The sequence below is a fragment of the Pundamilia nyererei genome, unplaced genomic scaffold, assembly GCF_000239375.1.
Source record: "Pundamilia nyererei isolate P.nyererei 1_Seehausen unplaced genomic scaffold, PunNye1.0 scaffold00149, whole genome shotgun sequence".
NCBI lineage: Eukaryota > Metazoa > Chordata > Actinopteri > Cichliformes > Cichlidae > Pundamilia > Pundamilia nyererei.
The window spans coordinates 1,458,383-1,473,010 of record NW_005187550.1 but is presented as its reverse complement, the minus strand read 5'-3'; the positions used below and the strand labels follow the sequence as shown (position 1 = coordinate 1,473,010).

The 14,628-nt window shown below is 39.9% G+C and overlaps 1 protein-coding gene across 1 annotated transcript in view; it reads right to left on the bottom strand.

Moving 5' to 3' along the window:
• LOC102209497 (semaphorin-4G-like) overlaps positions 1 to 14,628 on the bottom strand; it is a 27,994-nt gene extending 13,366 nt beyond the window's left edge. The window contains exons 1-3 of the mRNA XM_005744838.2: positions 14,485 to 14,628; positions 8,760 to 9,079; positions 2,028 to 2,176 (exon numbers count right to left, since the gene is read on the bottom strand). Coding sequence (XP_005744895.1) covers positions 2,028 to 2,176; positions 8,760 to 8,892 — 282 coding nt within the window. The 5' untranslated portion in view covers positions 8,893 to 9,079; positions 14,485 to 14,628. The remainder of the gene's footprint in view (positions 1 to 2,027; positions 2,177 to 8,759; positions 9,080 to 14,484) is intronic.

Below are 14,628 nucleotides of genomic sequence, written 5' to 3'. Positions count from 1 at the left end.
AGGTTTGATACCTGCAGTGAGAGGACACTATTTTATGACTCCCACACACAAGGCTTAGTTTGTGTTTCTTCTTAGCTGCAAAGAGGGAACCTTTCACATGTTAACAAGCATGCTAACTCTTACACTGTCAAAATAAATGAACCTTCCAAAGACATTTATGTTGCTATAACTTTCTATAAATATGTAAGAAATGAATAAATAAACTGAAGAGGACACTGCTGAAAGTCAGCTGAAACATTATGTTTTGCACTGGTGTAGAGGTTGGCATAAAACTTCCCGAATTCGCCTCAGAAGCAAAATTCCCACCTTTCACAACTGGGACTAAACATAAAGACAGGTTTATGCAGGGTGTCACAACCCCTGCTAGATAAATATGGTCCAAATAGGAGTTGAAAATTACACGGAAAAGGTTTCATGTTGAGTCTGTTTACTCAACAAGAATTTATGTGTTTTGTGAAGGTATAACACACGGCGCTGAAGCTTGAATTTTACTGTTGACCTCACAGGAGTATTAGTAACAAGTAGCTGAAGAGGACGAGTCAAGTTTCCTGAACACTTTCAAAGTAAAGTCAACACCAGTGCAGAAAAATCTATTAAATCATGTTGCCTTGATATTTTGACTTTTTTCAATTTTTTTCCATAGCGTACCAGTCAGTCACCTCTTTGTGTGGAAAGAGCAATTCCAAAGTTGTAATGTAGATGAGTTCCTATTAAGGAAGTCCAAGTAGTGTCTAGCCACGGGCAATTACTACTGCCTGTGCATATTCGCATATTCGTGCTCTGCTAACCAACCCTGCAAATGTCCAACAGTGATGAATGAGGTTTTACATTTAATGAAATGATTAACAGTAAACTCCTTTTTAGATGCGCAAAAGACACATGGAGCAGGGTTTTCAGTTCTTACTGAAGACAGTCAACACTAATTACCTTATTCTAGAGCGCACAGTGCTGAGAGTCGACACAAACTGAAGGCAATATTTAAGAGTGCTGATTTTAACTCTAGTGGTCCTGGTGGGGTAATGCTAAGAATATTTGATTGAATACAGGTCTCGGAGTTATGTTCGAAATTTCACAGAGGGCAGGAGATACGCTCGCTGCAGCTTCCCTGTCAGAAATACAAAAGCGACTATGATGAAAATTTGATGCCTTCTTTATGAACAACAGCCGCCGTACCTGTGTGAAAGCGTATGTGCTTCCTACTGCTTTTAAATATTTCAAGACTGCTTAACATATGAACAAAATTGCATTATTTTGTGAAAGCAGCAAAGCAACGGGGTGCTCCATAGCTGAGCATGTAAAATTCTGAATAGCCATTTAACAAAGCTGTAGATATATTTTTTCACAGATGAATTAACTTCAGTCGTTAATGGTGCAAAAAATGGGGTTAGCAGAACGAAAATTACAAATTTGATGTTGATAATAAAAGGAAAATGTCTTACAGTCACCAACCCTACAGTTATATTAGCCCATGATATTAATTAGCATCTGAATTTGCTTCTTTGTCCAAAAAAGACCATTTGTTCGGGCTGTAATAGCAATTTATGTCTAACGAAAGATCCCAGAGTTGAGATGGATATTCACAATTTTGCATTTGGAACAGTTTTAAAGTCTGTGAGTGTAAAAAGCAGCACAGAAATGATCTATAAGTTATGCTAATTACTGCATGAATTAGGAAACTATTTCTGTGTCAACATACACTAGTGGTATCGCCATAAATTCTGGATCTATTTAAAGTGAGATGATCCAGCAGCTGATTCTTCACCGTTTTCTATTTAATGTATTAATTTATGCAGCAAGATAGTCCTGTGAGTTATTGTGTTAAAAATAATACAACTACACACACACACAGACACACACATACAGAACCAAAACTAGTGACAGAGGAATGTTTTTGCCTCAGACTGAAATATTGTTGCCTCAAAAGGTTCCTGCGATGTTGAATGCAAATGAGGCTGTGGCAGAGGTAAGGATGTGGCAGCTGAGGCACACAACATGCAGCAAGATGGAAAACAAACAAACAAACTCACATTGAGAGCAGAGCTGGCTGAGATGTCAGAGGCATTGAGAGCGAATACGGCCCCACGGGCCCCGATGTACAGACGCTCACTGTCAGCCTCCAGCAACATGGTGCTGTAGTTGACTGCAGACGACTGGAAATGCCTGCAGCCTCGGAGACCTAGGAGAGTAGAGGAGAGAGGACGTTAATGATTGTGGCCTTCTGTAACTCCTTAACACTACTTTTTTTTTTCTAAATGTATAACGGCTCCTAATGACCTTAAAAACTCTTTAGAGACATTAATTGGTCAAACATACTCTTTATTATATGAACAGCAGTTTGGCACAAAGAATAATTTGCCATCCATTGGAGGACTGGTAGGTTTAACCACCTTTTTTTTGGGTGATATCAACCATAACCATGTATGTATGCCTACATATTACCACCTGGGTACATCTCAGCATGAACACCATCCGTCTCTATGGGAACAACTGTAGGTACAGGCATCTTCTGTGCACAGTTACCCATCCTGAAATTCCCAGCAATGGGCAAAATTGTCTGCTGAAGTATTTTCAGAACCAATTACTGTAATTTGTATGTCAAAATCAAGCAATTTCGAGTGCCATTTGGATGTTTAGGTGATAAATTGAAGCAAAAATAATGAATGAAGCCACACTGTCCCTGAAAGCCTTTAGAAAGTCGTGGCCATCACAGCGGGACATATTAAAAGCTGTAGAGTGATAGCGTTTTCAATCAAACCTGACTGTCTGAGGTAAAAGGTGAAACAGAATTTTATCTTCTTTGATGGATTTCTTTGCTGTGGGATTTTTCAAACACTGGGGCAAAGTGGTAAGAAGACCTTCTTCTTTGATTTTTGAGAGAGTTCTTTGAAAAACGTTGATTTTTTTTTTTTTTTAAGTGAGGTAGAGACAACTGTTAAATTTCAATCTGCTGGTGTCGTGGCTGAAAAAAAAAACTTCTTTGCAATCAGAATCGGCTTTATTAGCCAGGAATGTGCACAAATACAAGGAATTGGGCTACATGTTCTTCTTTGCCTTCTTCACAGACAGTACCAACATGTACAGCATAGTCCAGACTGCAAAGATGTTGGAATAAATTATGGAATAATTGAAGGATGGATAACTTGTTGCTATAGATACAGTATATAGATTTAAACTTGACAGTATATTGGTATATACAACCAACAAGACATGCATCAGGCTTTGGTTGTGTAGCAGGTATGGTGAATGTTTAAGCAGAGACAATATGCGAGTGATCTAGTGATCTAATGATCGAGTGATAGCCTGTGGAAAGAAATTCGTTTTGTGGTATATATATCTTAGAGCTAGTGATCGTTAACTCTTTATCTATTCGGGAAGTTTTATGCCAAGCTGTGACTAAGAAAAACCACTAGAGCACACACAAACAGAATGACACTTAAAATAGCCGTGAACAGAAAACAAATTTTAAGAAAATACATCAAATACTTTCACTTTAATACCATGAATACTTCATAAGTCTTGCGGCAAAGCAATGGATCAACAGCCTACACAATCCTATCACCAGGTCTGCTAAAACAAATACCCCCAAAAATCTGGTGGTTCCAGTATTATCAATGTAAGAATTCGCAGGTTTTCTTGCACTCGTTGAATACTAAATTGTATCTTTACTCTGAGGTAGAAAAGGGTTTAAGGTGACGGTTGTGACTTTCATACACACAAACAGATGAGCTGTGATAGTCACCGCGTTACACTCAAATGATTTGTTAAACACTTTCCATCCTCAGGTTAAGCCCTGAGCGGCCCAGTTGTCCCAGATTTTATTTTGGTGTCATTAAAAGCATGAAGTTGAAAATTAGTCTTTCCTAAAGCAAAACAGATTTTTCTTGTCTGCTTTTCAGTCGTTGATGTTTTCTGATCAATTTTAAAGCATGAATGTTAGACAAATTATGATTACACATGGTCACAGTTTTCATAAACTACCACACAGACTTGTTCATGAAATACTTGAGGTATTCTTTTAATTTATTTGTTTGTTTGTTTATAAATGGGACCTCACTTTCTGAAGTATTTAAAGGAACAGTTCACCAGTTAGTTAGATCTTGACGAGGAGACGTTTTGCTCACGCTGCTGCATGGTGCAGTTGATCAGTAGTCTAACACCACTGTGAGTACCCTTGCACATGCCTACACTTCTTGGAAACAAAGAGCCCAAGTACATGACTACCATTGTGATGCACCTTTTTTATTTAACATCTAATTAAGATATCTGACGTGCCTGTGCAGGTTTTACAATCAGCACAATAATTAAGCCATATAAATGTAGAAGTGAGCCGCTTTTTATGACTGCTATTGACTACGAGAGACAAATTTTAAATTGCCAGACTTCCTGGATCCTCAGCCAATTCACTTTCCCCTGAAGATTGCATGGTTAGCTCAAAGTAAGCCGTCATTAAGATTCCTATCAGCTGCTGCGAAACACAATCCACTCTGCTCACTTCAGCAGCAGCAAAAGTCAGATGCCATCCCAAGCTGGTGATCAGGCGCCTGCTTTTCTCTCCTATTCTCAGCAGGAGGAGAAAGGTTATCATCCGTACGGTCTTTTCAGAGTAGCAACCTTTCCTATGTGATACTAGTACCTCATTGTGAGTAAATACAATGAGTTATTGCAGAGACAGTGCCTACGTTTCAAGCGTGTAATCCAGGCATTAGGGCACACAATGAACTGTGTGTGTAAGCTTGTGCGACAGGCGTGCCAGGTAACTGGAAACAGAGCAGCAGAGGGAGGGTTTATCTGGGATTTATTACAATGAAATAACATCCCGAGTCACAGGTTAGCCTCGGCTTACAAGATCGGGTGAGAACAGGCACATTTGAGTTAGTCTACAGGGAAAGAAAAGGTGCGAACTCAGATACTGTTATTCACTCAGCAAACACTTGGAGGGATCTCAGCTGATTGTACAGCACGTTGTGTTCAGGGACGCCAGCATACTCTATGAACATCAAGGCGCTGGACTGTGACGTGGCGACGGAATTGCATACAAACTTACACCAAGTCTCAGGCGTGTTTATGGCTGAGAGAAGACAAATAAAATGTGTGCAACATTCCTAAATACGAGCGTCTAAGAGGAGGCAAATTCCCGAAATACCCAACAGGTTAACTCAGTGGGTGTAATAAAAGTGCATTTACATGTACTGCCAATTTATTAGTGTTTTCTGCACCATGGCCCTTCACTGTGGTGCCAGCTTTTAATCTTTCAGCTGCTCCAAACTGTCTGAGTGCCGAAAGACATCAAATTAATTATCTTTAAACACACCTGAATGATTTAACCTTGTTTAAGAAAAAAAAGGGAACGTTTAAGCCCAAGCATGAGAGACTGGGAGTCACTGTAGATGTATGTGTAACTTCTCTTGCCCCTTTTGGTTTCTGTAGCTTTGACTTTAGGTTGCCAGGGAACACAGCGATTAAAAGGATTAGAGGTAAGTTTGCATATCGAAGGCTTCCCATCAGTAGGAGGGACGCCGAAGAAAAAAAATAAATAAATAAAAGGTGGAGGCAATATAAAGAAATGGAAAAAGAGGGCAGTGAACCAGAAAAAGTACAAACTAATGAAGAAAAATCAGGCAAAAGAGCTTAAGTGTAAAGGCAGAGCGATGAGGAGAGGTGGGGGAAGAGGATAGAAGTGTGAGGGGGTGAGCTGTGTGGGAGGACCTGTGGGCTTGAGTGAGCTCAAACCGATGATTAAACTGATGATGAAAGTGAGATATAAACGTATCAAGAATTGTAAAAAGATGGGCATGGGATGAGTGTAAGCAGGTGACGTGCTTTGTGAAGTACAACTGTTTAGAAAAAGAAGAAGAGTGATACTGCTTTGTGAGTATTTCTAGCAGAAGGAAATGTGGGCGCCATTCAAAGTGGAAACGTGAGAAAATTTCTTGCACACATCTGTGCGTCGACAAATAAAGTCCGGGATCAGACGGCACTGCACGCTTTGCCATACGTGAACTAAAGGAAAAAATGCTCTATACCGTCGACTTGTGCAATACCACAACAGTTGTCATGGTTACGGTGCTTCTCAACTACCTATGGCGGTGTCGGGCGCCCTGGATGCTCCGCAGGGAGCCCAACGTACACCGTACACTCATCTGCTTCTGTCTCTGCAGCACCTCAGGCTACATGCCATCACTCATGAGGTAAGTAAATAATAATCACAGCCGGATAAAATAAATCCTCATGGTTAACAGAAGAAGCAGGTGTTAGAGGAAAGTGAGGGTATATTAAACTCTGTGTGCACACATTGAGGTATAGAGGAGCGAGTGGAGAGAAACAGAAAAGCATTGCTTCGGGAGATAATGAGGGATAAAATGCTATGAAAGAGAAGAAAGAAAACTAGATGGAGAAAGGGGCAGAGAAAGAAAAAGGGACAAGTGAGGAGTTTTTTTGTAAAAGTCTACTTTTAGAAAACAATCAGCAGCTTTCTAATAAAAAAGATGACTGATGACTGCAAGTAAAGAGCGAAATAAATACGGAGTTATGAGTCATCTTCAGCTATTTATCTACAGTTCAAACGTTTGTGCAATGCTTGGAAATCCAAGGATTTCTGCAGCAATTAGTCATTAAAATGTGGTCTGATTTACATCTCAGTCAGTGGTACATTTTCACATCTTTACAACGGGTGATCAGTTCAGGATGAATAACAAAAGTGAACCCCTGTGCCAAGGCAATATCTATGGAAGCCCGTTTCTGCCACTAAATAAAAACAAAAAACCTAGTATCCATAAATCGAAATTTCGAGTTATGTTCTCTAAATTTCGAGTTAGCTCTGCCAATCAAAAATCTACGTGAATGAAGTCGCTTTCTTGTTACCCGGAAGCATTTGGCGCAGAGGAACGTGCACTCAAAAACGGATCCCAACAAATTGGCGCTTTCGCGAGTACGTTTGCTGATAGTAACGCCATGTGATTCAGCTAAAAACACAGGGATTTCATCATTTGTGAAGCCACGCTGAAAACACTCAGCAATCTGTGCATTCACGACTGGATGTAATACCGGTAGCTTAGCTGTAGCATTTGTAGCTGAGGGCTTCAGCTTCCGGGTAACAAGGAAATGACATCATTCACGTAGATTACTGATTGGCAGTGCTTACTCGAAATTTCGAGTTACTTTTCTCAAAATTTTGAGTTAATAAATCGAAATTTCGAGTTACTTTCTCTAAATTTCGACATATTAACTCGAAATTTCGAGAAAATAACTTGAAATTTTGAGTTATGGATCCTTTTTTTTTGTAGTGGCGGAAACGGGCTTCCATAAATATCACCCATTGGTTTAGGAATTCCTAGTCAAAGCCTTGAGATGAGCATTCGAGCCATTTTTGGAGATTAGATAAGTGATAAGCTGGGGGTGAATCTGACAATATGGTGGCAACTTGTTACTTTAAATGGAAACACGTGTGTTCACAGTGAGACAAAAATATATATTTATATTATAATTCCATTATTACATCATTCCTGCCTGCATGACTCCTCTATCATACACAGAGCAGTAGTTACACCCTTTTTCTTAAACTTTGTAATAGATTGTATTATTTAATTTAGTTCAGTCTGTTACTGTTCTTATTGTCTTAGAGCAACTGTAAACACATCTTCCTTAGGGATTAATAAAGCATTTTGATTCTGATCAAACTTTTTTTCAACCAGATAGTTAAAGCCCTTAAACACCTTTACTATTAAGACTGGATATTTTATATATCCAGCCTATGCTGGGTTGTTGAAAACACTTTTCCTATTAATAAGGGCACACAAAGTTTGATTTCTGACTAAATCTGCACTTATTAAGAAAAACTGGTAGCTTTAAACAACATTTTTTACAGGACACTTAAAGGAGCATTAGAGAGATTAGCAGTTTCTTAAAAGCTTACTTCTTCATTTCTAAAAACTGGTCCACAATAACACAAACTGTCTATAAATGAAGAAACTCCAGGAGTGTTGCTACACTCCCTAGGAGTGGGCGTCTTGCAAAGATTACACCAAGAACACAATGTACATTTCTGAAAGAGGTAAAAACAAAACAAAAAAAAAGGGCAGAAATCTTCACTTGCTACTTTCTTTGTTTATGTGTTAATAACGCTGTGCAGGAACGCTTAAAAAAAAAACGCTTAAAGATTTCAAAAGACAACTGGGATAAATGTTGCTTCGCAATATTTCTGAGATAATGATGAGAAAAAAAAAGTTGCACATAAACCAGGAAAAAAGAAATGCACTGCACACCAGAACCAATACCTCATCACTATGTCACAGTTTGGGGTTCCCTTGCCATTTCAGAAGCTGGACGCTTTGCTATAATTTATGGGACAACGAATTCAAAACTAAATCAAGCGATTTCTTAGGCCTGAGGTGATGCTACAAGGAGATGACCCAAAATCTGTAAGTACAACAACAACAGAATGCTTTAAAACACAGAAAAGTCATGTGTTATAATGGCAAAGTCAGAGCCCTGCCCTCAACCCCATTTAGACCTGAACAGGGCTGGTCAATTACGACATCCCAGAATTCTCCTGAAGGCTGTCCAAGTCTCAGCAGCTGGTTGAAACAGGCGCCACACGTTACAAAGTTCAAAAGTTCAATTTTCCAACCTGTACTCTGCATGATTATTGAATTTGTTTTAAAAAAAAAACGCTTCTAACAGTTCACTAATGAATGTTGGAATAAACTTCGGTACTGATGATTTTAAAGCAAGGTGCAACACGTGTTCGTGTCTGTCCTTACCGCTGTTTAGCACAGTGACACGTGGAGTCACATCCAGGTCCAGGGGTGTCCTGAACAGGTAGCCGGTTGCCACGGCACACAAGCAGCCCAGCAACAGCAGCAGCTGCACCACAGAGGACACACCTCGCTGCATCTCCACCGAGCACCTCACGGGACAAACACTCTCCGTTCAGGATGTATATGTATATACAGGCATTCACACTGGCATATTCACCCTGTGACTCACATACACCCCTGCACACAAATACACACGCACAAAACAGCACACCGACGCACTCGGATGAAAACAGGCAGCCTCTTGTTCGCCACGCTGAAGGAACCTGAAAAAAAAGAGAAAGAAAGAAAACACACAAAATGAACAGCGTCAGTAGTCTGTGATTAAAAATGTGACACCTTAAAAAAGTCAGAGAAGTTGAGAAAGAAGAAAAGCCGGTAAAGTTAAACAGCAGAGTTCAAACACATTAGATGAGCTGATGTGGAAGGATTTCACAAGGATGACGACAGAGATATGAAAGAGATACAAAGTGGATTTGCTCAGTAAAATATTGGAGGCTTTCGCAGATCAATGCTGCCCTGTGAGACCGGTCTGGCTTTACATGTTGCAAAGAGTGCGATGTGTGAGAGCAGCAGCTGTTGGATACAAACATAGGGCTGAAAATATCATTAACCAAACAACGACTGTCAAACAAGAGCTACGTGCCGATATAACGAGCAAACACTTGCGACGTGAAGCAATCCAGATCGATGAGGTGTGAAGCCAGTTCAAAACAGCAGACATACCTGACAGGAGTCAAATGCATGAGTGGAAAGATTGTGAAATATGATCATTTCAAAGATATGTGTATGTGTGTGTTGTGATATGAATGCCAATGTTGTTCCGCCAGACCCTCTTACAGAGGGGGAAAGGAGTGACGGTGAGCAGAGGAGAAGGAGGTGGTGTATATGTGTGTGTCTATACCAAGCGCCAGTGCACACACAGGCACTGAGAAAACACTGACAGACACTCATTACTAGCATTATCCAATTTCATGGTAATGCCATTCTTTCACTTACACCCTTTCTCCGCTTCTCATTTAAAAAGAATCACACGAATAAAACCTTTTGAACTGCTTTCCTGATTCCAAATGTAAACAGTCACACTCTTTAGCGCTTTCTTTTCAATCAAAACCTGCCTCCAGTGCTGCAAACAGGTGACTCTCCAGGGAGCCTGTTTGTTCCTTACATTATGAGCATAGGCATGCACAACACAAATCTATTTACACACACATACAAGGCTGCGGCAAGAAACGGGCAGAAAGGTGAAGCCATTAGCACGAGAAACCGTGTGTGTGCTCTCACAGAAAGTACCAGCAGTCCCTCAAGGCTGACACCATGACAACAGCTGGCTTCGGTGTTGCATAGCATTAGAGATGAACACAGCAGCATGCAGGTGCGGACAAAAGAGAAACTACACGAAATGCAAGGCTAACAGTAGGTACACCTACACGCACACAGACAGGTAATTAGACTTTGTGTAATTAGGCTTAAACTCTGTCTCTACAAGCTGCTTTGCAACCCACCTCCACCCCAGCTCCCCCATTTTCATGTAGTCATGTGAAAAACAAAGTTTGCACAGGTCCTTATGCCATCCTGTGAAAAATGACTGCTTTCATAGTTATTAAGGGGGCAAGTAGCAGCCAGGTGCTGCAAATCAAATGCACTTGACTTTTTTATCATTAGCAAGTGTGATCACAAAAACAGAAATTTTGGCAGTTTGCTGGTCTAAAGCATTCAGGTGGATGCAGACTTCTCAGCAAATTCCCCCCTAGATCAGAACTCAGGGAAAAAAACCTAAACCCCAAGAGCAATGTGTGAGACTCTGCCCGCCTCATTTAGCATTTTAAGGTTAAGACAGTCCAATTATAAACAGACTGAACAAGTATGACTTGTTGGGAAGGGCTACCAGAAGAAGGCCTCTTCTTTCTAAAATGAACATAGCAGCATGACTTAGGTTTGCAAAGTTGCATCTGAGCAAACCACAAGACGTCTGGAACAATGTCCAAACACGGCATAGCAGCATAAACACCTCAGCTGTCAAGCACGGTGGTGGTGTGATGATGATTTGGGCTTGTTTTGCAGCCTTTGGCACAGTCATCGTGTCAGAATTGAACTTGTCCTGCACAGAGTCCTGTGATTCTATAGAATAATCTTGCCAAGGCATTCCCAGAAAAAAGCAATACCACTAAATATAAATGACTGTAACTGAAAATACTCTTTTTTTTTTTTTTTTCTATATGGGGTGTGTGTGCTTTTATATATACACCATACACAACATACATTACAGTCATATAACACACATACAAATAAAGAAAAGTAATTGTCTATAATAACACAGTAGAAAGTTAACAAAAGTGCAGACACTTTAAATAATGGGGAAACAGATAATACACAACTCGGCACTTGTTTAATGCACTTCTGAGTCAGGATTGTTTCTGAAACACAATCTGTGTTGGGAAAGCTGCCAAAAGGTTTTGTAGCCACAAGTTTGACCAGCATGTAGAAGGTGCAGCAATAAATAAACATGAAAAATGTTCTGGAATATGTTCTCATATGTGGGGGATATATTGCTCGCGCTTGTTTCTTTAATCATTCTAAATGCAGTACTTTGTCAGACCACTCATTTTGATTGTTGTCATTCCATTGAATGGCACTGTAATCACTTCCATAGATATGAACATCCAGTGGGAGCCCTTCTGGAAGCTCTATGATAGTCCAGCAGATGTGTTATCATTCACTGTAATTGGTGATAAATATAAAGGAACCCTGTTGCTATAGGAGATTTCTGGCAATCATATGAAAAAGTGCACGTAGGCGCATGTAGTATATAGTAAACCAAACATATTTTTCCCTAACCTAACCAAGATGTTTTAGTGCCTCTCAGACTTGCACAATGATAAACTCAAGACTCATGACTAAAAACCATGTGACTTACACAACTAAAACTCATAATGACGAGCATTTAATGGTGCATAACATTCAAACATAAAACAAACTGTTACAAATATTGCTAGATTATATTTGATTGATGAAAACTGCTTTTTTTTTTTTAAGTTGGCTGCATTAAAAAAAGATTCCTAAATGTGAAAACTCCTAAACTCCCTCAACGTGATAGAAAAGAAGAAACAAAGTCCTTTATGCTTCTTTCTTTTGACAAAAAAAAATCTATTAAATCTTCAAAAGCAACAGATTTCAAAGTATTTCTGCTGAACTTGAGTGAATGGCCAGTGGAAAAGAACTATAAATGGGAAAATCTATATAAATAATATAAACCATGTTTTATTATTTCCTGGAGTTAATCCATTTGAGATATATGACACTTCCACCAACCTTAAAGTTCTTATAGGGTTTCACAGCTCTATTTTGCTCCCTTAATGCCAATTTTACTTTGGCAAGAGCTGATTATTTCTGTTGCGTCCCCTCTGAGCATGTGCTAGCCCTCGTGGGAACTGTCAAACACTGAAGGTGCGTCAACTTGGCTCCCACTTTTGTCTGAGCTCCTTCTAAAAGGTGGTGAAGGAGGTGCGCCGAGGGGATCGTAATAAGTCATTCATCTGACTCATGCACACAAAATCCCTCAAATGGGCTGTCATGGTGCAAATCCTTTCAATCAGTCAGCCACAGCGGTCCTGATGTGGTCTAATAATCTTCAGAGGAGCAGGGGTTTGTTCACGCAGAAATGAAGGTGACAGTAAGATAAAGAAAATATGAAAGCGAGGAGAGGAAGCAGTCAGGAAGGAGGTAAAATACTGTCAGAAAGTTCAGCAGTGCAGAGAAAAATCCCATAATTGTCACATTCCCAATTCTCTGTCATCTAAAATCAATTATTCCTGATTTCCTCCGAGTACCTCAGACCCCATGAATGCAGGAGCTTTCAGCTGTTAATTGGCCACAGAGCACACCATCAAAACTTTGAGGAAACGCTGAAAGAATGAAATGAGAATGAAATGTTGAAAACGAAATGAGCCGAATCCAGGGGAAATCACAGAGGCTCTACCGCTCACGACCTTCCTAATCTGCCTTCCTCCTGATCTCGCTGCCGGCTTTCCGTCCCATGACATCCATTCACGGAAATGGATTTTATCAGCCAACTGAGGCGTCCATAAACCTGCTTGAAAAGAAAATAGTGGAGCTCCGTGGCGACAGCTCCATCAACAGACAACACTGGTCCCAAAGGACTCCAAACTCTCTGTTGTTGAGTTGGATGTGTGTGCGAGTGGTGAAAAGATTATAGTCAAAGCCACTGAGCTCTGCTTCAACTGGCAGTCAGACTGCTTTAAAACAGTCTTGTTTCACAGAGTGACAAAAGGACGCCAGCTGAACTGAACTCCATTTGTTCAGAGGACTGTAGTATTTACACTTTGTACAATCGGGGTACAGTGAGCCCTTTAAACCCACCTTTAACACACTGGAGTCATTCTGACAGAAGCAATGCTTTGTATTATTAAGATTTTGTTTGCCATCATTGATAATCCTGCAGCTTGTTTGTGCTATTTGTCAGAATCTTTCAACTCAGCAGCAGCCTTGCAATTAATTTTAATCTAGTATTTAGGGGGGGAAATATCCAGATTTGCATCAGAAAGCTTCAACAATCTTTCTGCCAGCAACCTTTTCTATCGCTGAGCACTTAAATTTGATGAGGAGACACCCTAAAAAAATAGGATGCATGTAGGCATGCAAGTAAAAAGGCAAAACAAGACTTAAAAACACCATAATTCTGTACAAAACACGCAAAATCCTTGATGCAGAAAGAACCAGGAGGCTAATCTGTTAATTTTCATTAATAAAGGGTGGTGACTTCATTCTGGGCTTCCTGTTTTCACACAGCTTTATCAAGTTTGTCCCTTTGGACTGAGCTAAACCTCAATAACAGCAAAATATTGAGTTAGGCCGCTTCTGAAGGCATTACAGAAAACATGGTAAGAAATTACTAAAAATCAACATTTTAATAATGCAGGAACAAAAAAACAAACAAACAAAAAACGGCTAACCAATCCTTTGAGTTAAATAAGAAATGACCATCGAGGACACTATCTGCATAACAATAACACCTTTCTTTTCACAGGTCTTCCAACAGTTTTCTTCCTCTTACCTCTCAAGTCATGATTTTTTTTTTTAATTTATTTAATTTATTTAAATAGACAGGTAGAGAAGCGGGTCCACCGGATCCACACTGATTTAAATGCAGGCCTAATGATAATTAGATCACCATGGCTGGACAGGAGATGGCCACCTTTATCAGATCAATCAACCTCTTCCAGCACCTTAAACACGATCACGGTGTGTTTAAACTGCTCTGATCACAACTGCTCAGCTGGCTTTTTTTCATATGCAAAACAGATTTCGCACTTATCCACTAAGTTATAACACAGTATGCTCTCAATTAAGGCTCAATTTTGACACAGAAATGAACCGAAATGATTTATTTTTAATGTAAATGAGAAAAAGAAAGAAGAAAAATAGACAGGTAAGTATTCTTAAACATGCAGGAAATATAATGTAGGAAATCTGTATAACAATAACTGAAAGGAGTAATTTGTTTAAAGAGAATCACGCTGTAGACACTCTTACTATAGCACCGCCGTTGACACTAAAGAGATATAAAGGTATTATCACGGGAGCCTAAATCATATATTTGGTAGGTATCTCGTATCCCTGCAGAGATCGGGTAGTGTGTCGGCTGTCTTACCTGTATTCGTGCGCAGAAAAAGATATGTATGTTTCTTCGAGCTTCAGATAATCCAAGTGGACTTTACACTCCTGCCTGTGCACTCTCGCAAACACCCGCTGAAAGACACGCAGCACTGACAGAGGCGCAGACTCGCAGCTCGTC